The sequence below is a fragment of the Thamnophis elegans genome, chromosome 12 (genome assembly GCF_009769535.1).
Source record: "Thamnophis elegans isolate rThaEle1 chromosome 12, rThaEle1.pri, whole genome shotgun sequence".
Taxonomy (NCBI): domain Eukaryota; kingdom Metazoa; phylum Chordata; class Lepidosauria; order Squamata; family Colubridae; genus Thamnophis; species Thamnophis elegans.
The window spans coordinates 15,506,486-15,534,375 of record NC_045552.1 but is presented as its reverse complement, the minus strand read 5'-3'; the positions used below and the strand labels follow the sequence as shown (position 1 = coordinate 15,534,375).

Here is a 27,890-nt window from a genome sequence, read left to right as displayed (position 1 = left end):
TTCCATTCATTCCCTGAGGCTTTTCACTTAATATGAAAAGTTAGATTTGGAAACAAGTATCCTTTATTGCTGGGGTTCTTTAATTTCTGGCTTTGCCCACAAATCTTATCCTATTTAAAGTATTATATCTTATTCAGTGGGTGATTGGACCAGGCAAATTTTCTATACTATTTCTAATCTTAAGCATGTTTTCATCCTTGCCTTTTTTCTATGACTCTTCCTTTCCTCAAATTGTAATAGGAGAGCTTGCTGAGATTTATAATGATCTAGTTGAGAACTTTCCAACAGGCGCACGATGGAAGAAGTATAGCATCATCCTCGGTGAAATTCTCTTACTTGGCTCTGATGCTAAAGATACCCTTGCTTTCTAATAGGCTGAGTGGATTTCTTTGTTTTATGCTGTTACTCATTTCTCAATAAAAGTTGAAGATAGCATGCAAAAGGTTCCCGTTTGACATTTGCGGTCAGATAATTTTAGGCAAGCAATATCATTGTAAATATATAAATAATGAGGTAGCTTCTCATCATCTCTGTTGTATCCCTGGGATTTTCTTGTCGTTATATCATTTGGATCATTCTTATAAAAAAAAAGTCAGTAATACTTTACGTTGTGCTTTGTTGAGAAGTTTAGCTTTGTTGAAAGCTTCAGCAATTAAGATGACTCCTAGATTTATGTATGAAAAAATTCAGTTTATAAGCCATACGAAAACCTGTTGTTTTCAAAGGAACACTTTAGAAAATTCCTCATTTCTCTTTTAAAAGCCATACCTGTAGCTGCAGAGTGGACAGTATTATTTTTCAATTATAAGAAATTGAAATTTGTGTTTAGAATCCTACTCCTCAGCAATATGAAAGCATTAATTATGTGCTTATGTTTTCAAAACATGAGCTTTCAGTATGATAGATCTGTGTTTTACAAGTAAGTGAGAGTAATGTGCTATGTATATTTTCCCAGTGCACCTTGTAGGAGTTTAGGACAGGAAGGGGACAGTGGATATTCAGAAATAGTACAGGTGGGGCAGCAAAAGCTAACCCTCTCCTTCTCCAAACTTACTCCACTTTAAAGTGGCAAATACCAGATTGTGTCTACTGCCATGATCTCCAAATGTCCAACCTCTTCAAAAGTAGCCTTATTCTCCTTCTGGCAGGAGATTGATTGATTGGTCCAATGACTTCTTAGTTGATTGAAAGAGTAGCTGTTATTACAGAGAAAGCTGCAGTAGCTTTGCTCACTTCAGACTTGGAGCTGGACCAGGACAAATTCCTCTGACAAAGAGGAGAATATAAACAACTTCTTGACCTTGACTAAGTGAGACTGTTATTGTCTGTCTGAGTGACTATAATACAGCCTTTTTTGAACACACTTGAAATATTCATCTTCAGCCATTGTAATAGTGTACACAGGCCCTATGAAGTCTTACTCTAAATTTTGCACTCTTTCTAGATGAAGTGCATTCTATTCCTAATTCTTTCTGGCCTTTTTTGTGTATTCATTTCTTTTTAGAGTGTGCGTGACTGTCCCTTCAAAGAGGATGCAGATGATGTGACAGAGGGGAAAAATATTGCCTCTCACTTTGAATGGGAGGTTTCAAAGCATTCAGTAGGCTTTAGTGAGAGCCAAATGTCAACTGCACTGGAGTCTACACAAATTCATGAATCAGACTCTTTTTCAATAAGCAGCAAGGAGCAAAAAGAGGAGGGTGCCACTGCTCTTGAGAGCAAGGAAGATCTAAGGTGTGAAAAGGGATTTTGCTCAAATATGGAAAAGGAAGCTGAGGATTTTAAACAGGCTGAGGTGGAAGTATCTGTAATCCCTGTTTCACCTCCACTGTACCTCCATGAGCAAGAGGAGGAAGCCTGTGGTTTTGAAGAAACAAAATTTACCAGCAAGCCACTTAGAGAGCTAAATGGAGAATATTACAATCCAAATGTTGATCATGAATTTCCTGCTCTCATTCGCTGTTTCCAGGTAGTAAATGTGAACATAGAATATCTTTTGCAAATGCCTGTACTACATTTTCTGAGTCACTTTGCAAACACTGGAGCAAGCATATTTACATATCCATGAAGAAGGATTAGTTTTTGATGTCCTGAAGTAATTCCTGAAAACTAACCAGTTATTCAATTTCATACTGTCTATATAAATTACTACTCCCTTCTTCATTCTTATCTGAAATTGACATGTCTTAATTAAACAAATTTTTCTTGATCTGTGCAAAGAAAGGGAAATTCAAAAAGCTAAAGATGTTTAATATATCAGAAAAACTAAGTACTAATGATTAATACTAATAATTTATGCATTACAACAAAGTCTGGAGTCAACAGATTTGGAAATACCATTTCCTCCAGCTGATTGTATTTTTTTTTGCTTACTTGCTTGCTTCAGTGTTCTTTCCTTATTAATCTTATCTGCTAAAAACCTTAAATATCTAATCTGATAATAAGGTGATACTTTGGGTATGCAAAGGGATACGATGGTTATGTGGTCCTTTTACTAACATTATGTTCTCTTTGAGTTAATTATCAGGTGGTGGCACAGCTGATTTTTCTTTTCCTGTTACTCTTAATACTTGAATATCCATAAATGGTGATTTGGCAGTGATTTAATATAAACTGGTGGACTTCACATTTCAAACTGCAGGTGTTGCCTATGCACTCTCTAGGTTTCCTACATTCAATTTAAATTCAACTAGTTTCTGAATAAATAAATACTGTGGCATGTAAAAAATCATGATATTCTTCCTACATGGTAGATCACATATATGGTAGTATATATGTAGATGTCTGTGATTAAATTTCTCATTAAATATTAATAATAATTCACTGAAGTGAATCCATTCCCATTATTTGACCAATCAGATTTTTAAAATGTGTGAAATCATTGCATTTCATCTTAATTTTCACAATTCTGCAAATGAGTGCAAACAACATAACAGTTGTGATGTATAGTTGAGTTCATGATGCAGCTATAAGTTGCACATTGGAATTCTGTGAAATAATACTGATATAAGGTGACTAAATGTACTTTACTTTGAAACTATTTTGTAGCCCCCTCTTGTGAAAACTCAGACTGTTACCATCTCCGATGTGTCTAATACTGTGAAAAGTGAAATCCCAACTAAAGACGTCCCAATTGTCCACACAGAAACCAAGACTATAACTTACGAAGCTGCACAGGTAGGCTGCTTCACATCTAGCGTTAAATTTTATTGTAATATTTTGTACAAATGCTAGAAAATGCAAGCAGTTTCATTCACAATTTTTATTCTAGAAGATTTTGAACATTTTATTTCAGTGGGATATTTTGGTTCCTGCAGGGAATTCCACTTGTGACAATTGCTGTGAGAAATATCATTATTCTATCAGAAAAAGTCGTGTTTTTCTGAAACAGGATTGCATGAGTTCCCCTACTTTGGTCCACAGAGCTCCTTCTGGTCATGATTGCTGAAAAACAGACAATACGCTCTCCCAACCTTTTGAAATGGGAAACAGATGAAAATGATAATATAAGACCTAAAAGAGTGCACCACATTTACCAACACCATCTTCAGAATATTGAAACAGCTCTGCTTCCTCCCATGCCTGATGAGGCCACTTTGTGGCTGTAAGTTTCCTGAAAAATCTTTTGAGTGTGGTGCTTCCTAGCCAAATGATATCCAGCTCTGAATTAGGCAAGTGTCTGCTGAGAGCTGAGCCGACTTACATTGGTGAAGGAGATTTGTTCTCAAGAATCATTATTTGTGGATCCTGGAAATATAAATAATAGTCCCAGAGTAAAAAAAAAAAGAAAAAGATATCCACCATCTTTGGTAGTTTGTACTCTTGAATTAAAAATGTCCCAGTGTATACTCTCACTAAGATAAGTTGCATGGTACCAGAAGGAGCCATATGTATTGGAAGCTTTTTTCAAAAATCTACCCAAAAATAGACTTGAGGGGAAACCATTTTCTTATTATTTTTGTAGCTGCAAAGTGCTTCCCACCCCCCACCCCCCGTGAGGCAAATATACTTGGTAGCTCTGGTCTCTCAACCTAAATATATAAACTGGATGCTTTTGACAAACCTTCCTCCTTTAAGCAGAAAACTATGTATAAGTTCAACAAAAGGAAATTTGTTACTGCTTTGAAAAAACATCTCAAAAGATTTTTAAAAGTACATTATTTTCATTGTATATAGACAATGGGACAGGAATGGAATTTAATTGCTACCTTTATTACCTCAGGGAGCTGAGCAGCTCTTAATAACATATCCTTGAGAAGATGCAGTTGTATAAAGGTCCAGTTTGTAAACTTCCTACAGCATCTAATTGTTTACTGGGAGGATTGCATTAAATTGGTATGGGCCTTGTCTGATCCAGAATGTTGTTGTTAGTGTCCTACATGTATACAGTAGTTGATTAGGTAATGCTATCTCTCTTCAGTTAGAAGCAGTCTTTCAGTTTCTTTTTTATGAATGTCGTATTTCCTGCCAAGTGAGTTACTCACTGTAGGTGGGCAAGGAAGTCATTTATATTTCCTGTATTTCTGCCTTAGATTGATGATGGCAATGGGGATTTAGATCCTGGAGTTCTCCTAACTGCTCAGACTATCACTTCAGAGACCACCAGCAGCACTACAACCACACAGATAACGAAGGTAAAACCACTGCTAAACAACAATTTGGTCTCATTGATAAGCTGCATGCATGTAAAAAAAATACATGCATAAATTTCATTTTCTGTGTGCCTTGGTAATCCTCGCAGGATTGGGCAGTGGAATGCACAGAACACAGAAGCACTTTTTTGTTATAAAATAGTGTTGCTGCAGATCAGAAAAGCTTGCATTTTGATGACAATTGTGGTTGTTTTAGAAATAAAATAATATTGTATCCAAGAGAAGGATCTTATTTCCTTGGCTATATAAAGTCTTTTCCATGTCTACATTAATAGTTACAAAGTTGCAATGAGCTCAAATTATCCTTTAGATCTACAGCTTTTGGCAATGGATATAAAGTAAAAAAAATACACTGAGCCAAATATGGCTTACTTTGAGTTACAGGTGCCCTCTTGAAAGTTTTGTTACATACAAAGAACCAACCTGTTTTGATACTTGAACTTTATGGTATTTATGGTGAAGTTGGGGAAACCTGCTTAGCCAGTGTTAGAAACCACAGAGGAAAAAAAAAGTTAAACAAATGTGTCTTGCAATATGGAGTTTTAAAGCATGGCTTTGCCTCAAATTATATCTACATTAAAATTGAGAATCAAGGAATTGCATGTTTTCTTACTAAAGCATTTTTTTAAAAGTTTAGTTTCAGCTTAATTGAGTTCTGACTAAATATTTTCTATTTCCACACATATTTAAAAAAGAGTCTGTTAATATTAACTTCACTTTTACAATCATTTTATGCTATTTATTTATTTATTTATTTATTTATTTATTTATTTATTTATTTATTTATTTATTTAAATATATTTATATACCGCCCAATCCCGAAGGACTCCGGGCGGCTTACAAAAAATATGGAAAAAAAAACATAACGAGAAAAGAAACAGTTTAAAAACAGCAACACCCTCATACATTCATTCTAATCGGGGCTGGACCTCAACAGTGAGGTCAACAGTCCCAGGTCTGCCGGAAAAATAATTATAATCTAATTTTGTATTTTGTAAAGCAATTTTCCTGTGGTTCATAAGAATGGGACACTATTTGATTCACTATTTGATTCACTATTGTAAATTTTGTAAAAAAATGAAAATGATGGAATCATAATTATGAGAAGGATAGTTCAAAATATGATACAAGTTTATACTAATGCTATCTATGAATTAGGTTTTTATTTGTATTCCTATTTAATAAATTGATTATGTTTCTCTTTTTAAAATAGTTAAAATCTCTGTAGGTTTTATCATTTTTTAAATTATAAAAACGTTAAAATTTGTCTTCTCATGATAGACTGTAAAAGGTGGAATTTCAGAAACACGAATTGAAAAACGAATTGTCATCACTGGAGACACAGACATTGATCATGATCAAGTAAGAGATTGTTGTAATTATATAATATATAATTAAAATGAAATTTAAAAAAACACTTGGATAAAATATTGCTATGATTCCACTAACATAGTCTTCCCTCAAGTGTTAGACTTGATCAGGCTGATTGTAAAATTACACAGGCTGATCTCCTCCCCCCATTCCATAGGCTATCAGACTGCAAACTATGTAAGGCAGCACAGAAATAATGCATTCTTTATACTCTTTTTTTTCCAGGTTCTTGTTCAGGCCATCAAAGAAGCTAAAGAGCAACATCCAGATATGTCTGTGACCAAGGTTGTCGTTCATCAGGAGACTGAGATTGCAGAATAAATAGTTTATACCAGGTAAGCTCTCTTTTAGCTCTACTTCATTATAAAATATTTCAACTTTAGTCATAAATAAAGATTGTTATCAGGAGTCTTAAAGAAGCTTCCTGTTTTTCTATCTCAAGTTTAATCCATCATAGTAAATCTTTACAGGCACGAATGGCTGCTAAAATGTACATATATTGGGGGGCAGATTCCAGCCATAGTAGAAATGAGAATGTTTGAAATAGTAGCCTGTTTCTGACTCTAATTGTGAATCATATCATAAATACCCTTGAAATTTAGTCTCACACTAATGTTAAAGGTGGTAGCAATGAATGTTTAGGATTAAATAGGTTGGGTCTGTAGAACATAAGATCTGCAAGTATCATGTCATATGGTACTTCTTGTTACCTTCCAGGTCTTGTTCCTGCACTATTATAAGCAGTCTACTCACCACCAATTGGCTGAGAGAAACCTATAGTAAACTATTTAAAAAGTATTGGGTGCTACTGCTATTGCCCTTAGAAGCAACATTAAGAATGCTAAATGGAGCAAAAATTAATGTTTCAAATTCACCAATGACCTTTTTACCTTCTCCATATTTTTAGTTTTTATGTAGTTCTAATAAAGTCCTACTTTTCAAATTATTTTTTAATCTGTACTTTAAGAAAAGGGCAACTGGTGTGACCTGTTCAAGATAACAAAAAACCATTCACAGTTGCTTGCGTTGTTCAATCCTGCAGCAGACGTCTCAATCACTGTGGGCATCCATTGCAAGTTACCTGAAATTTGTAGAGAAGTCCTCTGATAAAGCTAAGAATAAATTAATTATTCATGTTCTTCCCAGTGCAGTATGGAGATAATGTGCAACTTGGGAATGAAACCTCAGCACACCATTTAATTTGAGAAATTGTCTGTGTGTTTCTTCTTATGGATTATTTATGCTATAGATTCGTTTCACCTGACATACTGTTTGATGGTGATTTAGTTGTACATAAAGACCAAAATAGCATGGGGTTTTTTTGTGCTTAGAGTATTTTCTCTCCTGTTTCCTTTTGATCAATGCTAATGTTTCTCAACAAGGCACCACTTTTATGAGTGAGCTATCTCGCCAGCACTTAAAGCCCGAGAGCTATACAGGTAGTCAAGAATTGTTTCATGCACGAGTGAACAAGAACTGGGCCCTTGTGCTAGGAAGCATCCTTAATTCCATGTATTGACCGAGCATCGCATTCTGATTTAACCTTTTAGATTTTAGAACTATGTTATTCGTGGAAGAATGATCCTATGGTCAATTTAGGGAACCTAGGGGGTGTTGTTTGGGGGGGGCGAGTTTTCTGGATTTTGAGTACACATTGCAACAGACCAGAGTGCCATTTCTGAGCAAACCTGTACACAGGAATCCTATATTTATGTATCCTTGGAGGCTGCCTTCAGGCATATGGATTTTATGTACTTATTTAATTTTTTATCCTATTATTCTGCAGTTATGTCCCATTATCAGACAAAAGTAAGAAAAAAAGATCCAAAGTAATGATATAATAAAAGGCTGATTTTTAAAGTTAAAACATAATCTAAAATACAAACTTAACTATGGTAGTTTACTTTGAAACACTTATGCACATAAAAATAAGGAAAGCAAAGATGATTAATCATTATTGCTACTTTTTCTCAAATATAACATGGCTATGTTCTCATCTCAACATTCATATTCTGATCCTCATAATTAGACACATTTGAGCAAACTTTATGTATAAGTTTAGGAACATGTATTTATTTCACATAGCATTAACACTTAGCTGTGGCACATAGACTTATATACCATTCAACAGTGTTTACAACGCTCTCTGAACGGTTTACAGTCATCATATTGGCCCCAACAATCTGGATCTTCATTTTACCGACCTAGGAAGGATGAAGGATGAATCAACCTTGAGTAGATCAGGATTGATCTCCTGGCAGTGGACAGGATTAGCCTGCAATACTGCATTTTATCCACTGCACCACCATGGCTGATGGATTTAGTTTTCATAGAAAACGTCTTTCCTACTGTGCCACAGCATTCTCATGTTCATTCTGCAATGAGATATGTATGATTTTTCATTTTTCTAGGTTGCTATAAAAAGTTTAGTCTTTCTAGTGAAGATGAATATCAATTATTTGAAAATATTATATAACATGCATTCGTCCCATTTGCAGAATATCAGAAGTTCACAAACATTTTTGTAAGATACTAAATGTGTGTCCATTTTCATTAAGGAATTTGTATCTTTGTAGGTAATGCCTGCTTCATTCTTTGAAGGCCACCCAAGACATACCAGCAGAACTACAAAGAAACTTTCGAACACCATGACCTCAAACTTGCCAGATTTATTCTCAGTCACACATTCTATCATTTATTGTTAGGAAGTTATGCTTTTTGATGTTTACTCGGGATTATCTTTAATACTATATGTCCCTTTTCATTGTTTTTAATATTGTGACCAAAAAATTGCCATATTTTACATGTGCTGATGTGCTTTTTTAAAAAAAAAATCATTTTTTTCATTTCCTTTTCCTATGCCATTTTCTGAATCTGTATTAAGATGTCAAAAAGAGTACACAGGGCTTATCAAAAATGTTGCCTTCAAGTGTGATGATATTCACCTTTCTGTTCCTCAAGTAGCTTGCATTCTCTCCTACCTTTTGAATAGGTTACCGTGTGGCATATCAGTGACTTAGAAGTAGCCACCCTCGTCAGAAAAATCACTGTGTGCAAAACTTTAATTTGATTGGTCGCTCTATAAAATGTCCAGAGTATCCTAACCACAGCGTACTCGGCCTGTGGATTTCCTTCGCTTTTGTGGATATGTCTGTCTTTAGATGCTTGAACATATCCAGAGGTTGTGGTGTTTATATAAGTAATTCAGTAGTTGCCTAGGTTCAGGGACAATTGCTTTTTTATACTGTGAATTGTAAAGCTTTTAAATGAATTGTGGTAAGGCATTCAACTTTCATCTGCTCTTTCCTCCCTCCACCTTTGTTTTCCTTCACAGTCCTCGGTAGGTGTTTCTTGTAATCCTATCTGCTGTTTAGCCCCATTAAGCTACAAGTTTAAGAGTAAGAGACCCTGAGCACAATTAAGTTAGGCTGTGATTTATCATGGTGGGTTGTTTTTTTTTTTTACCCCAGTCATTTGTAGGTTTGGGTGGAGGGTTTTGTTTTTTGTTTGTTTTTTTGTGCAAGGGCGGGGGAGAGGCAAATAAAGATTTAAAATCATACCTTTTAAACAAAAGCTAAATCTAGAGCTCTGGCAATGCATCTGGATAAGGGGTATAATTCCTATTCAGTTGTTAAAGACAATCTGGCATTCCTTTCATGAAGATGGTATTGAAGGCTATCAGTCAGAATAGGATCTTGTTTCCTCAATGAAAAGTTATTTGGAGAGGGAATATATTAATTTCCATCAGAAGACAGTACTCTGTCGCTTTTCTTGGGGGCAACCCTAACCATAGTTCACTGGTGCTGTATCTCTCTCCCTTGTTTGCTTTAGATCATTTAGAACTTCTTATAAAAGGACTTGTTTCCCTCAAAAACAACAACAACAGCAGCAAACAGAGGTTGTTGCCCTTGGTAAATGATGCCCTTAGCTGTTAAATTAGAATGAAAGAGTAGAACTCAGCATTGGTTGCTGTCCTCAGCACCTTAGTACTGTACATATTGTGTCATCATAGAAAGCTACGGTATGTACCACCTGGGGAATATGTTCAGGGAAAGAGCAATAAGTAATTTATGAAAGGGGTCAGTGGGAGTTTTTTAAAAAAAAATAATGCTGATTTTTCATTACTTTCAAACAAAAGACAGATACTACTCTTTTTCAAAATACTTCACTTTTGTATTGCAATCTGCATGTTCAGGTATTGGACTCCAGTTTGGAATTCCCATCTTTCAAAAATAGATAGACCATTGCTTAGTTGGATGGTTCTTTTTTCCTAAAATATGTGAAAGCTCTGTAAAGATACAACAAGAAGCAGCTCTACCTTTTCTTAGAAAAACTCAATTTCAGTAAATAAAAGCTTTCATTTACTATTTGGAATAACGCAACCCTCTGTCATATTGCATGTTCCTTTCCCCCTCAAATGTGAGTGCATTTTGATTAAAGAGCCAGTAGGAATATTTTAGGATTGAAAGATTTAAAAGTAGTGGTATGTGAAATATTTTGAATTCAAAACATCCCATTTGAGCTTGAAACCACAATTTTACATTCAAAATGAAGTGTTTGTAACATTTTAGAAGTGTTTTGAGATGGAATGCTGTTTGGTCAGTTTTGCTTTAATATGCTCTGGACATTACATCATGTTTCCAATGATTGCTGATTGATGCCAGAGGGAAGCCCATCTGGAAACAGATCCTGCTTCCCCCCCCCCCCCAGGAAAATAAACATAGGATTGAGTTGTAATAGAATTAATGAAAGTAATTGTGAAAGCAGTAGAGTAAGCTTCCTAGCAATCTTACACTGAACTAGAATAAACTCTGGGCACTTAATGTATTTATTACAAAACTAGCTATTTATTGTGGAAGACAACTGTTTGGTACACTTTGACTGGTGCAAAATATATTTCTGCTGCTTTTACTGCTCTTTTATTCAAAGCATATAGCAGTTTTGAAATAATCCTATTATTTATTACGGAATTCTATTATTCATGAAGTTTGTATTCCATATGGTTTATAAGTACAGCTGTAATTGAGCATGATTTTTGTACACTATGGATAGCTAGCCAATGATGTTCTGCTCTGTTTAGCTAACCTACACATTCTTGCATGGAATGTGAATCCCGCATTAAAGGATATTACCTTTACATGATGAGGGGAATGCATTTCAGATTGTACCTCTTCCTGGCCTTCTTTACATCTATTGCTCTCCCATTTTCAGAGTTTTCTACCACCTTACCTTTTGACCTCCATTTTCATTCATGCACCAGGGTTAATTTCACTGATTCACCATTTTTTGTGTTGTGGAATAGATGATTCCCATCTTCCCTTTTTCTGATTTTTAGCTTATTTACTAAAAGTGTGAAATGAAATCTGCAATAAGTATTGCATTAGAGTGCAATAAGGGAGTCCAAGGTGGGATGGTATATCTGCATTGTGTCATTACCTGCCTCCTTTTACAATAATCAGAAGCATTTAGCAGTTTGTGTAAGTATTTAGGATATTGTTTTCCTAAATATAACTTAGGAATATGTTAGTTTCATGAAATTCTAAAAATCACAGGACACATGTGGATGGAAAAGATGAAAAACTATTCTACAAGATAAAAGGATAAAGATTGCAATTGGGCAACAAGACAGCTGGATTCCTGAGACAAAGAAAAGTAAGGATCATTCAAATTTGCTATTTTTTTCTTTTTGTTTCTATATATTCATTAGCAAGGCAATTTGAATTCAGGAGTTTAATAAAAGTTTTGCTTTCCTACTTATGGCCAGGCATAAGACCTCCACCTTCCTTTGAGTATGCCTGAAGATAAAAAGCATTGTAAAGCAAGAAAAACTTCATATTTTTGCAGATTAAGCTGATTTACATGATATACATCGGAATGTCCAACCTTGGCAACTTTAAGACTTGAGGATTTCAATTCCCAGAATTCCCTGTCCAATCAAGTCTTAAAGTTGACACAGTTGGATACCCTGATAAACCTAAATGATTGTGTTATGTTACTCTGTTTCTGATTATTGTAATGGAACATTTTAAACCCCTATGCACATACACACCTTCCTTTGACTGGCAGTCTAATTGTGCAACAACTCCTGCCAGCTTTTATTACCTATTGTCCCAAAACTACAAAACTAAACTTCACACCAGCAAAGGCTGAAAGAGTTTAAGGGTCCTCTTTTAAACCTCTTAGGAATGTGAATCCTGAGGCATAGGGATTATTTTCTTTTCTGAAATTCCTTCCTGCATAGTATAAATCCACTTTCTGATGCGAAGGGGGTTTATGTTTACCATCTGAGCTTGTAAATTGGCACTCCTGCTGGCAGCCTTTGTAACTGAACAAGAGTTGTGAGTTTGTTTTCTCCTGGCTGCTTATATCCTGCAAATGAGCAATATTTTATTTTGTATAGCCAAGCATGCTGGAGAAATAAAGAAAGGAGCTAATAAATTCTTTTAAAATGCATTTGCCAAGCTAATTTAGCTTTCCACAGCAGACAGAATGAAAACAACTTAGTTTTAGGGTACTAGAAATGTGGCCTGAACTGTCTGCCATTGACAATAGGGATTTTCACGTTTTGAGAAGGAAAAGCATTTGTAGGCTGTTTGTACTCACAATGTGCCACCATCACCTTAACAGATCACTAAATAAACCAGCTTCTAGCATTCTCGTTTTCTGGGGACCAGCACTGCCATTACTGGAACAGTAAATAAAATATAGTCTATTTATTTATAATGATGAAATGACTATGCTCCCAGTTATTTCCTTCCCCATTTATGAGATTATCTAGAAACTCTCTTAACTGTATAGTAAATGGAAGCTATTTATCTATGAATGTGTGTACAGAAGGAAGAGCAGCAGTATCCAAATTGGTCAAATTAGAAGGAAAAAAATAGATTTTCACTTGCCAACAATTAAAGTACAAATTAACTTTGGGGACTTGAGAGGGTGTTGGGGATTCATAAACTGTGATTTTTTTTCCATTTTCATACAAGGGGCAGTTTTTAAAAAAATGTATTCTAATTATTGGGGGGGGTGTTGGTTCTCTTTTTTACACATTAAATCACACTATTTCACTGCAGATATGAAGGAGCTTTGTAAATTTTTTTAAGACAATTGTATAGAATAGTTCATTCTTTTTAAAAAAGTAGGAACAGAATAAACAATTAGCAAATCTTTATAGTTTATGTAGTTGTTATTTTGGACTTTTGTAGTTAAAGAAAAATTAGATGTAGCATTTAGATATGTGTTCAATCTTGTATTGCATTTTTCAATAAATTTTCAGGTAAAAAAATGATGCTCTTGTCACTTATTAAAGCTCTACTTTGCCCAGAGTATCTGGACTATAGCTTCTGAAATATGCTGGCTGAAATTTTAATTCTTCCAACTATTTGGTTCATCATATGCAGCCCCAAATGCCTAGTTTAAGTATCTGTTAAATCATGACTTACCTGTGTACCTTTAAAAAGAAGTTGCTGTTACTTTTGCACAACATTGCTTGAGCTCACACACTGCGATAAGCCACACTGTTAGTTCATGTTGTATGAACCCAGCTTGGTAAGTCATGTTTTATCATGTTGAGAATATAACCTTTGATGTCAACCTGTGGAAAGAGCAATAGTGAGCATTGAAATCTCCAACCAATCTGCCTTGTGACCCATGAGACTCTTGTCATCTTGCTTCAAGGACGTCCTCAGTCCTCTCCTCCACGCAAACTCTGCTATCAATGTCCAGGAAAATGCAGAATCACAGAAAAAGTTGACCTATATTAGAGGATATCAATCGATTCTGAGAATGACCGTGAGAATCGCCTGGATAACTTCTCAAGGATTGATCCTATCAACAATACTTACTTGCACTTATCTCTGTTTGCAAATAACATTTGCTCTCCTGCATTGCTCTAGATGGAAAGCTGGTTTTTGTATGCAATTTTTTCCATAACAGGAGGCGGAATTGGGGAATGGTCCAAAATCCGTGTCTGCTGTTTTGAGCAGTGACTAGGTTGAGTGGCCCATTCAGCCTCTTTGGTGTTTCAGTTTGATGTCTGCAAGTCAGAGCTCAAATAAGCAAATGTTTTACACTGCGGCATCAGCAGAGGGAGCCTGTGCCAAACTTCGAATGTAACCATATAATTCCCAAATACATTTGAATTATAGCCCCTATAATTTGTCTCTGTGGTTTTTAAATACCCTTTTGGCATTTACAAAACTCTTCAAAAAGAGAATATTCATTTGTGTTCAAAGGAACGAACAACATGTATCGGGAAGAAATGCAAATACCGTATATACTCGAGTATAAGCCGAGTTTTTCAGCCCACTTTTTGGGCTGAAAAAAGCCGCCTCGGCTTATACTCGAGTCTACAACTGGATCCGGCAGTGCTGTTGCCTGTTGGAGGAGGAGGAGGCGAACCAGCCTGCCACCGCCGGCCACCGCCACCCCGCCGCTCTTCCCGCCCCCTTCCAAGCCCCACAGTCCAGCGGACGCAGCAGAAGCAGCCCCGGGGCTCCGCTGCCGCTCCCTGCATTTTGTGGACGGGGTCTCGCAGGAAGGAATCCCCTCTCCAAGGGATCCCTGTCCAGAAAATGCGGGGAGCGGCAGCGGAGCCCTGGGGCTGCTTCTGCTCCGTCCGCTCCTCTCTGCTCTCCTGTCGCCAGCTGGTGGGGCTGACCCTGATCCATAAACACTGCCGAATTCAGCCTCGGATCTTTGTCGGGACCTCTTTCTGGTCCACCTCTGAAGTCCATATTCTCCATAGTCTCTCAAACTGCTCCCCCCCACCTCCAGTTTCTTCCTAGTTTGATCCCACGCGCCGCTGACCTAGGAACCGCATACCTGCCAGCAGTTTTTTCAGGCTGCTCCCAGATGGGAAGGGAGGGGGATTGTATTAGCCAAAGGGGGGAAAGCGAGCGAGCGAGCGAAGCAGTGGGAGGGGGAAAGGGTCCCTGTGAAGCCCTGCGGCCAAGGAGCGCTGCCTGCTTTTAAAGAAAACCTGGAAGGGGAAGAGGGCGGGTTTTTTCCCCTCAGTTGTGAGGGCAATGCTGCTCGCGACTTTCCCCTAAATGTTGGAGAAAACTTTTCACCGCTGTCCTCCTCGGCTCATTTGGGAAGGACGATTGTAACAGGTTGAGATTTCCTTTCAAAACAAAACAAAACCAACCCCTCCCCCGGTCCCAATGTTTCAAACAACCCCCTTTCCTGCTGGGAAGAGCCCAGCCAACCCCCCCGTCCCTTCCCATTCGAAAGGGAAGCTCGTATCACCTTCTAGAGAAAGTGGCAAATGCCCTCCGTGACTTCCTTGGTTTTTCTCCGGGCTCTGCTCTTCGGCATTGCCCTTGGGGAAAACTGCCGCGGTTTGTTTCCTTGAATATATTAACAGGCGCGTGGAAAGCAACTAAGCCAAGGAGCGTACGTAGTCCAGCCAAGCGAGTCTAGTTTCCTGGGGTCCCTTGCTCGCTCGCTTTCCCCCCTTTGGCTAATTTGGGCTTCTCTTTCAAAGAAAGAAAAAAAGAAAGAAAGAAAGAGGAGGAGCCAGGGTGTAGAAGGGGTTTACAATCCCATCTGGGAGCAGCCTGAAAAACTGCTGCCGCGCCACGCCTGCGCCCCAAACAGAGCTGGGTCCAATCAGCCTTTTTTCCCCTTTTTATGCCCTGTCTCAGACGTGCAGGCGCGCATGCTGTGAACTTGCCCACTTAGACGTCGAGGTTGCCGCGTGCACTCTTGTATTTTCCCCTTCCTCTTACGTGTCCCCCTTGGTGCAGCGGGCTAACGCTGGTGAAAGGAGTGGGGTGGACACAACTGGTAAATTATAAACCACAGATTTTAATCCTATTTAATTTTTAATGGTATCAAATTTAGCTATAAAGAAGAGAGAAAGAAAGAGGGAGTGTGTGCACAGGAGTGTGGATTTTCTAAAAATCCCATTGAATCCAGAGGAGGGAAGAGAGAAAGAAAGAAGGAGTGTATGAGGGTGGGAGATTTCCTAAACCCCATTGAATCCAGAGGAGGGAAGAAAGAAAGAAAGAAGAAGTGTGTGCACAGGAGTGTGGATTTTCTAAAAATCCCATTGAATCCAGAGGAGGGAAGAGAGAAAGAAAGAAGGAGTGTATGAGGGTGGGAGATTTCCTAAACCCCATTGAATCCAGAGGAGGGAAGAAAGAAAGAAAGAAGAAGTGTGTGCACAGGAGTGTGGATTTTCTAAAAATCCCATTGAATCCAGAGGAGGGAAGAGAGAAAGAAAGAAGGAGTGTATGAGGGTGGGAGAACGACAGCTCTGATGGTGATGACTGCGAACTCAGTGATGATGACAATGTCTATGCTGATAACCTCACACTAGCTAATGCTGAAGCTGTTTGGACATACAGATGATGAGGAGGAATCCAGTTTTGAAGGATTTTAACTCTTATGTTTTAGCTTGGTTGCTGAATGAGCTAAGGTTTTTGTACATTTAAAGTTATTGTTGATACCATATTGTTTTTATTGACCCTCTTTTCCACTTACAGAGCTAGTTATTTATTTATAAATTAAAAATATTTATTTATTCAAAAACATTATTGGTATCTATTTTTATTTTTGAAATTTACCGGTAGCTGCTGCATTTCCCACCCTAGGCTTATACTCGAGTCAATAACTTTTCCAGCTTTTTGGGGTAAAATTAGGTGCCTCGGCTTATATTCGGGTCGGCTTATACTCGAGTATATACGGTAGTCATGCTAAAAAGCATGGCATTGTACCAGGATTACTCAAAACTGCTGCACTATAAAATTTAGCAAATAAGAATTTAAAAGCCAAAACATCTTAACTTCAGTTCTAATAAGTTTCAGTGTTAGGAAATTACTTTTTAGAGCTCAATGAAATTTAATTGCCTCAAAGAAAAGTTGCTATGGAGAATTCTTACACACCCACGCACACCCACACACCATAATAAGGGAAGCTTCAAGGACTTGACTAAATAGATTCTACAATATTCAATTTCCTGATTCTATGCAATTTCTGGTGTTTAGTCCACATCACTGACTTTGAAATATAATTAATAAACAAATGTCTGTCTTGCAATATATTCCATCCGGATTGTAATTTCATATCTAGCTCAGTAATGAAATAAGACCCATATTTGTATCAAACAGTGTTAGAATTTAAAAAAAATCCAATTCACTTACACAAAGATTAAATAATAGTGGGCCTTCCATATACTGTCATTTGAGGGAAATACTGTGAAAGATCAAGCTATGATAGAACTACGTGTCCGTAAGCTGCGATTTGCTTAATTGATACCTATAGTTGGCTTGGTTTCACACATGGTGAATCCATAGCTATAGTTCATAGTTCTCATAATGAGCTGGATGGGTTCACACACTATAGCACCAACGTCATTTCACTAAGCCATTATGCCAATATCCTTCCAGTATATTTTGGATTTTAGTTTAGGGCTAGAGTTGGATGAGAGCCAGTTTGGTGTAGGGTTAAAGGAAGCATCAGCCTAGAAAGCAGGAGACCGTCACTTATTCTGTTTTAGGCACAAAGCCAACTGGGTAATCTTAGGCCAGTCATTTTCTCTCAGCCCTAGGAAAGAGGCAATGACAAACCACTTCTGGAAAACCCGTCCCAACAAAATTTCAGGGACTTGTCCAGGCAGTCTTTGAAAATCAGATATCACTGGATGGAAGGGAAAAAAAGGGGGGGGGGCTTGTATAGTTAAATGCTGGCTGGGGAATTCAGGGAATTGAAGTCCACACATCTTGCTGAGTTTCAGAAACGCTACCCTAGAAACTTGACTCAAAGACTTCCTTAGATAGTACCTCTGGAACGGGTGGGTTCCTGCCAGTTCTAAGCTTTTCTATAGAAGTTGTTCCACAAATCTACAGTGCCATTTGGAACTGGTTCCAGCTCCCTCCCCCACCGTCCGCACATCATCAAGTTGAAGAACGAGAGGAGGAATTCTGGGAGTTTGGTATTGATATTTGGTATTTATTCGATTTGTAAGCTGCCCTATTCCCCGAAGGGGCTCAGGGCGGCTGAACAAAAACCAAGGGAAGGGGAACAAATACAGAAAAGTAAGACAAAAACAGGACAGTGATACAAGCAATTAAAAAAAACACAGCAAGCACAGCAAATTCGAGTAGGGGGGGAACTCAACCCCAGGCTTGCTGGGACAGCCAGGTCTTAACGGCTGTCCGGAAGGCCTGAAGGGTAGCGAGGGTCCGAATCTCCACGGGAGCTCGTTCCAAATGGCCGGAGCAGCCACAGAGAAGGCCCTCCTACGACTGGTCAACAGCCGGCATTGGCCGGCAGATGGAATTCGGAGGAGGCCTAATCTGTGGGATCTAATGGGTCTATGGGAGGTAATTGGCAGAAGGCGGTCCAATACCATGTAGGGCTTTATAAGTGACGACTAGCACCTTGAAGCGTATCCGGAGACCAATAGGCAGCCAGTGCAGCTTGCGGAGGATAGATGTAACGTGGGTGTACCGAGGCGCACCCACAATCGCTCACGTGGCTGCATTCTGGACCAGCTGAAGTCTCCGAACACTCTTCAAGGGCTGCCCCATGTAGAGCTCATTGCAGTAGTCCAGTCTTGAGGTCACAAGGGCATGAGTGACTGTTGTAAGATCCTCCCGGTTCAGGTAGGGACGCAATTGGTGCACCAGACGAACCTGGGCAAATGCCCCCCTGGTCACAGCTGACAAATGGTGATCTAAGGTCAGCTGTGGGTCCAGGAGGACTCCCAAATTGCGAACCCTGTCTGAGGGGCGTATAATTTCACCCCCCAGCCTGAGAGATGGAATACCTTGCCAATTTGTGGGAGGAAAAACCACAAGCCACTCGGTCTTGTCAGGATTGAGAGCCAGCTTGTTAACCCCCATCCAGACCCTCACATCCTCCAGGCACTGACACATCACGTCAACTGCTTCACTGAGCTGGCACGGGGCGGACAGATACAATTGAGTATCGTCCGCATACTGGTGGTATTTTATCCCGTGCCGTTGGATGATCTCTCCCAGTGGCTTCATGTAAATGTTAAACAGGAGGGGGGACAGGACCGACCCCTGCGGCACCCCATAATTAAGGGGCCTAGGGGTCGACCTCTGTCCTCCAACCAACACCGACTGCGACCTGTCCGAGAGGTAGGAGGAGAACCACCGAAAAACAGTGCCTCCCACCCCCACCTCTTGGAAACGCCGCAGAAGGATACCATGGTTGATGGTATCGAAGGCCGCTGAGAGGTCCAGGAGCACCAGAACGGAGGCCCGGCCCCCGTCTCTGGCTCTCCAGAGATCATCGGCCAGTGCGACCAAAGCAGTTTCCGTGCTGTAGCCAGGCCTGAAACCAGATTGGAAGGCGTCTAGATAATCGGTTTCTTCCAAGGACCACCGGAGCTGAGAGGCCACCACTTTCTCAACAACCTTCCCAACAAAGGGGAGGTTGGAGACTGGACGGTAGTTATTTAAAATGGCTGGATCCAAGGACGGTCTCTTCAGTAGGGGTCTCACCACCGCCTCCTTTAAAAGGGGGGAAAGGACCCTTCCTGGAGAGACGCGATCACTATCCCCTGGATCCAGCCCCATGTCACCTCCCTGCTGTTCGCGACCAGCCAGGAGGGACACGGGTACAGTACACATGTGGAGGCACTCACTGCTCCGATGGCCTTGTCCACTTCCTCAGGAGTAACAGACTGGAAATTAATCCAACGATGTCGCTCAAGACCCTCCCCCGGTACCTCGGCTGGCAATAGGAGTCCAGGTTTGCCCGAAGCCGAGCCACTTTATCCGTGAGAAATTGGATGAACTCTCAGCCTTACCTTGTAAGGGAGTGCCCGTATCCCTCCCTTTAAGGAGGGAACGGGCTATCCTAAACAAGGCGGCTGGGTGTGACTCAGCGGAAGCTATCAGAGCGGCAATGTGAGTTCTTTTTGACGTCCGAATTGCCCGGAGGTATGCTCTGATGAAGGATTTTAACAGTGCTCGGTCTGACTCGGACTTACTGGATCTCCAGCGGCGCTCTAGGTGTCTCTTTTGGCACTTCATCTCCGGGTGTTCCTCAGTAAACCAAGGAGCCCTCCTGGATCCACTGCCTCAGATCGGCCATAAAGGCGCAATCCGGTTAAGGGCCCCTGCCGCTGCCGAGTTCCAAGCAGTGACTAGAGTCCCAACCGAATCGCGGGCGAGAGTATCAGGTATAACACCAAGCGCCGTCTGAAAGCCCATAGGGTCCATAAGGCGCCTGGGGTGGAACCACCTAATCGGTTCCTCCTCCCTACAGTGGGGGATTGGCCTCCGAAAGTCAAGAGTTGAAGTCCACAAGTCTTAAAGCTGTCCAGTTTGAACACCCCTGAGGTTTTTTTTTCTAAAGGGTTAGGGGTGCAAGGGTCTTGTAACTTGACAGCTTTAAGACTTGCGTGCTTCAAATGCCAGAGTTTTTGAGCCAACATTTTGGTTGGTAAGCAAGAGCGTTGTTAAGTGAGTTTCACCACATTTTACAAGTTGGCCACGCCTACCCAGTCACATGACTGGCAAGCCACCCCCACCCGGTCACATGGCCAGCAAGCCACTCCCACAAAGCAGGCCACACCTACAGAAGAGGCTCTAAAGATTTTTGAAACCCACCACTGCTCTGGGAAATACACCTTCCAGTCATCATACAATAGACTGCATTACGTTTTATAATGTGATCAGAGCAACCATTCCTTCCTTGTTTTGATCGTCTGGAAATGCCCTAAGACCGTGATGGCGAACCTGTGGCACATGTGGCACGCAGAGCCATATTTGCTGGCATGCCAGCCCTCAGCTCTGGCACGCATCGGCGCAGCTGATTTTTTTTTTTTGCCCTTCCAGAGGGGCCAGGGAGGGCATTTTTGCCCTTCCCAGGCTTCCGGAAAGCCTCCAGAGGCTGAGGAGGGAGAAAAATGGCCCCAATGGGTCAACTGGAAGTTTGGGAATGAACTTTCTCTCAAGAAAAGTACTTTGAGTCCCTCATTATGTGGGTTGCCCTCTTCTACTTTTTCTCATGCTCTGTTGTACCTTTTTCTAAATGTAGCAACAGGAGTTGTGTGCAGCAGTAGTTGTGATGATGACGATGTACTGCATACTTAGCAATAGCACCTCAGAACCAAAGAAGCTTCTTGGATGAGAAGTGAAATGTCTTCAAAGAAAACCCCAGTTCCATTGGCTCTTGGAAAAGCACCTTTGGGATCTTATCCCACTGTTAAACTACAATTCCCTCACCAGCATGGCCAGTGGCCATTTTAGGAATAATACGTAGACAGACATCGAAATCATTCAGTGCTTGGATCCAGAAATCCGGCAGAAAATCCTTTTTTGCGGTATCCTTAACCTGATATCTAGACAGACTGCAAAAGCAGAATTTATTTTCTGGTATGTGTTTCATGTTTGGCCACCATTCTAAATCAATTCATACAATTTAATTTTTCCCCCCAGAAAATGGATGTTGCAGGATCTATACCTGGCAGGATTATGCACCTCATACAGTATGAAAAGCAGTGTCATGCCCTAAGGGCAGTGGTTCTCAACCTTGGCAGCTTTCAGATGTGTCCGCTTTAATGTCCAGAATTCCCCAGCCAGCAAGGAGTTGAAGTCCACGTATCTGAAAATTGCTGAGGGTCAGAAATGCTGCCTTAGGGCACGGCCACAAAATTCAAGATAGTATTATTGAAACCCTGCTTGCCTTTTACGTGTATTGCACATTTTAAAAAGGTAGGGCTTGGATCCCACTGTTGTGGACACCATTTCAATATTCTGTCTGTATCCCATAGACACACACACACACACCAGTCACAAAGAGACTGGGTGTTGCACAATATACTGCATTTGTAACACACCCGTTAGATTTGATCAGGTCATGTTGCAATACAGGTGGGTAATTTACCTTCAAGGATCTCATGCAAACCCATCACATTCGACTGACTAACTAATAGGGGTGACATGATAGCAATGTTCCGATATCTCAGGGGCTGCCTCAAGGAAGAGGGAATCAAACTATTCTTCAAAGCACTTGAGGGCAGGACAAGAATAGCAATAGCAATAGCAGTTAGACTTATATACCGCTTCATAGGGCTTTCAGCCCTCTCTAAGCGGTTTACAGAGTCAGCATATTGCCCCCAACAACAATCCGGGTCCTCATTTTACCCACCTCGGAAGGATGGAAGGCTGAGTCAACCCTGAGCCGGTGAGATTTGAACAGCCGAACTGCAGAACTGCAGTCAGCTGAAGTAGCCTACAGTGCTGCATTTAACCACTGCGCCACCTCGGCTCTTGAAGCAATGGGTGGAAACTAATCAAGGAGAGAAGTAACCTAAAAGAAATTTCCTGACAGAACAATTAATCAGGGGAACAACTTGCTTCCAGAAGTTGTGAATTCTCCAACACATCAAGTTTGTTCTGCTCTGCTCTGCTCTGCTCTGCTCTGCTCTGCTCTGCTCTGCTCTGCTCTGCTCTGCTCTGCTCTGCTCTGCTCTGCTCTACGGACAGAAGAACAACCATAACTCAAGAGAAGCGAGCACTCCACAAAGCCAGAGCTGCAATTGCTGCAACAATCATGCACATACATGTCTGCCCGACATGTGGCAGAATATTTCATGCCCGTATAGGCCTTACCAGCCACCTGCGGACATACCATGGACAGCCCACAACCTGTTAGATGTCAAGGTCCTTTTCGAACATGATGGATGAACATCATAATTCTATCCTATCCTATCCCATTCTTATTCACCCATAGTTCACTTAACCAACACTTAGCACATGGCACCAGCACAACTATAAATGAGCAAGAACAAGTTGGAGCACTTTGCCACTCAGAAACAATGACACAACCAGAAGATCCTTTTAAGACCCTTTCCCAAAACACAGAAGCAATTGAGATAGCTGACCTTCCCACCTCTCTCCCCTCCCTCCACCGCACCACCCGAAGACACACAATTGCCATTGGAGTGAAGTAAGAGGCTTAGCCTGATCTCAGCTATTTCATTCCTTGGCTAACATCCCAGCAGGTGCCGATGTTTTGATGGCCCCCACTTGATTTGACTTCATTATTGATTCTGAATGATGTGGAGCCCGGGAATTGACTGGCAGTTTGTCCAGTGGGTTAAGCCAGCTCTGGAGCGTTGAGGGTTCCTTCAGCCTTCGATGTGGGATGAACAAGAAAGGCTTTGCCTGAAGCAAAACTCATACACTAGCCCTGCTATCTCAGCCTCATAATATGGATATGCAGGAGTGGAAGGAGAAGTTTTATGGGAAAGAAATCACGTTGGTTTCTGGTTATACTCAGGAAGTCATCATACTTTCCACTCGGTTTTAAATCAGGAAATTTGGGCATGGTGTTGGTGGAGAGTGGAAGGTGAAGAATTGCTACTCGGATCTGCAATAGATGTTGCTGCGGGGATTATTTCTGTTCCAGATGTCAGCCATTGCATTGCAAGCGCTGTGGTGGTGCAGTGGTTAGAATGCAGTATTGCAGGCTAACTCTGCCCATTGCCACGTGTTTGATTCTGACCGGCTCAAAGTTGACTCAGCCTTCCCTCCTTCTTCCAAGGTGGGTAAAATGAGGACCCAGGTTGCTGGAGGCAAGAGGCTGACTCTGCAAACCGCTTAGAGAGGGCTGTAAAGCCCTGGGAAGCGGTATATAAATCTAGGTCAGTGTTTCGCTGGCTGGGGAATTCTGGGAGTTGAAGTCCAGACATCTTCAAGTTGCCAAGGTTGAGAAACACTGATCTAGGTACTATTGCTATTGCAGTGCAGTGCACTACATCGCATCTTGTCCCACCCCATCCCATTCTCCTCTGGATTTTCTCCAGTCTATACAAAGAGATATAAGAGTGCAGAGAAGAGGAATAGAGACGATGAGGGATCTGGAGGCTAAATCATATGATGAATGATGGAGGGAAGGAGGTATGGCTAGGGGTGATGTGATGGTTCCACCACAAAACCGCGGTAGACAAAAGCGCGCTCGACGAAAGCGCGTACGTGACGTCATCACAGCGCAACGAAAACATCGCGCTGTGAGTGGTAAATTTAAAATTAAAGCGAAAACCTTACCCTAACCCCCCCAAACCTAACCCTAACCCTAAACCTTACCCTTAACCTAACCCTAAACCTAACCCTTAACCTAACGCTAAACCTAACGCTAACCCTTAACCTAATGCTAAACCTAACCCTAACGCTTAACATAACCCTAAACCTAATCCTAACCCTTAACCTAACCCTAACCCTAACCCTTACCTTTATGTGAATCGGCTTGCTTTAATTTTATTTTAATTTCAATTTAATTTATTTTTAATTTTTTTTGTCGCGCTGCTGATGACGTCAGGTACGCGCTTTCGTCGAGCGCGGTTTTGTCTACCGCGGTTTTGACGGGTCACGGATGTGATAACAGCTGTCAAGTGCCCAAATTCTGAGCCCATGACTCTGGGGATGCTGCGATGGTTGTATGAGGACCAGTTACAGGTCACTTTTTTCAGCACTGTTGTAACTTTGATTGGTCGCTAAATGCATTGTTGTAAATTGAGGACTACCTTTATTCCAGCAGAAAGAACCTGGGCAAAGTGGGTGGAGCTAAACAGAAAAAACCCACCTCTTTTCTCTCTGGCTTTTCCTTTTTAACCTCTCTTTCTGACTCTCTCTCTTTCTCTCTGCACAGATTTGTCTTCCCACTGCATAGGAAGGACTTTTTTGTCTCCAAAAAGTCTGGTATGAACTTTCTGGTATGAAAGGATCATGTTCACCCATGAATTAAAGGGTACATGGGGTGACTCGATTGCTGGGGAAGGGGCAACATATAACCTATTTATGTAATCGAAGGGAATATATTTAGACTTCTGGCATATCTGCTCCCACATAATTACGTGGCCAAGTTTCAGCCTGCAGTATTTTCCCACGAAAGAGCAGTGAGCAGGGCAAAGATGGGGAGAAAAAAAATAGCATGCCTTTCTTTCTTTTGAAATAAGGCTCGAAACAAAAGGGTTAATTTCTTTATATATCCCTGATGATGGTTAGCTGAGGACATGGCAAAGAATCTGAAAAAAAAAACGCAAAAGGAATGTAGCGAGAAGCATTCAGAATTCAATTCCAGAAGAAGAAAAAATGCAATCAGGAAGAAAAAATATGGCATTTTTATTTATTTGCTTGGTCTTAGGTTTAGCTCTATAATAACTTGATTCCTGATATGGCTGATATCACAGCAAGCACAGCAGCATCTGGAAAGGCCTATAGTCCAAATAATTTCATCTTTTCCCATCTGGAAATGGCTGTTAGATGAAATTGGTCAGAAGATACTCTCAAATTTCCTGAGTCTTTCTATCTTCTTGGAATTTCCTTCCTTCTTCCCTCTCTTCTTCCTTCCTCCCTCCCTCTTTCCTTCCTCCCTTCCTCTTTCCTTCCTTCCTTCTTTCCTCACTTCCTTCCTTTCCTTCCTTCTTCCCTCCCCGTCTTCCTTCCTCCTATTCCCAGAGTCCCCCCTTCCTCCCTTGCTCTTTCCTTCCTTCCTCCTTCCCTCCTCCTATTCCCTCCCTCCCTCCCTCTTTCCTTTTTCTTCCCTCACTTCCTTCCTTTCCTTCCTTCTTCCCTCCCCATCTTCCTTCCTCCTGTTCCCAGACTCCCTCCCCTTCCTCCCTTGCTCTTTCCTTTCTTCCTTCTTCCGTCCTCTGTCTTCCCTCCTCCTATTCCCTCCCTCCCCCTCTTCCTTTTTCCTATTCCCTTCCTCCTCCCCTCCCTCTTTCCTTCCTTCCTTCTTCCCTCCCCTCTTCCTGCCTCCCATTCCCTCCCTCCCTCCCTCTTTCCTTCCTTCCTTCTTCCCTCTCTTCCTCCCTCCCATTCCCTGACTCCTTCCCCTCCTTCTTCTCTCCCTCTTTCTTTCCTTCCTTCTTCTTCCCACCCCTCCTCCTTTCCTCCCTCTTTCTTTCCTTCTTCCCTCCGTCTCATTTACTTGTGGTGCTAAAGGAAAACAATCTTACCCAAATGCCAGCCAAATGGATCTTTACAACATTCCTGTGCATCTAAGGCCCGGAAGCTTCTCCCCCGCTCCCCCAGCCTGTTCTTCAGATGAGGCTCCCTCCATGAAAAAATGGCTGGCCTCCTTCCCAGTGCAGAAGATCATCTGCATTCAACAACTGCACTCAATTCTGGGAAAATGCTGCAGACCAGGGTCTGTTTTGGCCATAAAAGTTTTTATTCCTTCCTTCTCCAAAAATAATGCTGCTGTGGTGTTTTTCTGCAAATCCCGCTTTATATTTATTTATCTGTTAGATTTATATTCTAAGCATTCCTCCAAGGCAGGGTATGCAGCATTCCCTCCTTCAGTTTCCTGCACACCAACATTCCTCGGAAGGTAGGAGCAGAGCTGCTGGCCTAACAATCACTGTGTGATCCCTGTTTCTGTCATAAATGCATGCCAGTTGATAAAACGTTCGAATTTTGATCATGTGACTATAGCAGGGGTATCAAACTCGATTTCATTGAAGACTACATCAGGGTTGTCTTTCATCTCGGGGGGGGGCACGCATGGCCAGGGGGCATGGCCAGCCTCAATGTCACTCATTGAGGCTGTTTTCAGCCATGATGGCCTCCTGCAGGCCTCTGCCAATGAAAACAGAGCGACATCCTTCCTGCAGGAGGCTATCACAGCTGAAAACAGAGCCCGGATGGGCCATACATAGCCCTCCCGAGCTCCATTTTCACTGGCAGAGGGTTGCAGGAGGCCGTCGCAGCCAAAAATGGAGTCCGGGAGGACCGCACGTCACCCTCCCGAGCTTCATTTTTGCTGACAGAGGCACCACGGGCCGGTGCTTTAATGTTTCCAGGGGGAAACAGGCCTGATGGCCAGATCTAAACATCCTGCAGGCCAGATATGGCCCATAGGCCTCGAGTTTGACACCCCCGGACTACAGGGATGTTACAAGGGCTGTGTGAAAAATTGTCATTTTCTTCAGTGCTGTTGTAACTTTAAATGGTCACTAAACAAATGATTGTAAGTTGAGAACTGCCTTTATATAACATAATGAATGCATATAAATCACATAATGTTAAAAGTTTATGATGTTGTGAGGCTGCATCATTATGGGCCCTGGGTTGGATATGCCTGCTTTAACAGATGGAATTTTTTGGAGTTTTCAGACCTTCAACTCAGTTGCAACGGGATCCGGAACCCACCACTAGTTGTTACGTATATAAAGGTGTTTTGAATCCTGCTGAATTGTCTGATTGTGTGTGCTGCAACAAACACTGACATTAAGACCCTGATACTTACTTAAGGAACTATTGCTCTCTCTATGTTGCTATCCTAACATTAGGTTTTGTGGGATGGCCCAGGAGGCGGCAGGAGAACAACGTGCCTCATCTAGTCTGACTTTTTATGATCACTCGAGCAGAATTAAGCAAGGGTTAAAAGCCGAAAAATTCCTGAAGTAGGTGAGACACGTCGTTCTCCTGCCTCCTCCTATAGAGGGTGCTTTTTTAGATGCTTTTTTAAACAGTTAAGCAGAGTCATCCACAGTGACTCTGGCAGCAACTAGCTCAGCCTGACCTCAGCAGCTCTTGCCTTTTTCCTTTTACATTTTTTTTCTTTTCATGATGACAGGCAAGAGCAGAGTTGAAATCCTCTCTGAAACAGCTGGAAAAGGTACATGTGGGTCGGAGGGAGGGGGAGGAATTCCAACTTCATCTTCCTGGTGCAACTTTGTGTGTGTGTCTGTGTTTGAGAGAGGGCGGAGGGAGGGAGAGAGGGAGGAAGGAGGGGAAGGGAGAAGAAAAAGAAAGAAGGAAACTTATTTAGTAAAGGAGAAAAACAAATGCTGTCACTTTAAATTGGAACTGAGCATGCCTGGCTGTGGAATTCTGGGAGTTGAAGTCCACAAATCTAAAAAAATGGCTGCCTCAC

At 41.2% G+C, this 27,890-nt stretch overlaps 1 protein-coding gene across 18 annotated transcripts in view; it reads left to right on the top strand.

The window, feature by feature from the left end:
• Positions 1–12,890, top strand: part of EPB41 (erythrocyte membrane protein band 4.1) — a 58,351-nt gene extending 45,461 nt beyond the window's left edge. For 11 of the 18 annotated variants that reach the window (XM_032228479.1, XM_032228477.1, XM_032228478.1 and 8 more), the window contains 6 exons: positions 1,505–1,969; positions 3,049–3,177; positions 4,533–4,634; positions 5,934–6,014; positions 6,249–6,358; positions 8,600–12,890. In XM_032228479.1, the coding sequence (XP_032084370.1) occupies positions 1,505–1,969; positions 3,049–3,177; positions 4,533–4,634; positions 5,934–6,014; positions 6,249–6,344 (873 nt within the window). In that variant the 3' untranslated portion in view covers positions 6,345–6,358; positions 8,600–12,890. The remainder of the gene's footprint in view (positions 1–1,504; positions 1,970–3,048; positions 3,178–4,532; positions 4,635–5,933; positions 6,015–6,248; positions 6,359–8,599) is intronic. The other 7 variants (XM_032228483.1, XM_032228482.1, XM_032228481.1 and 4 more) reach the window with 2 other exon arrangements.
• The last annotated feature ends 15,000 nt before the right edge of the window (positions 12,891–27,890 follow it).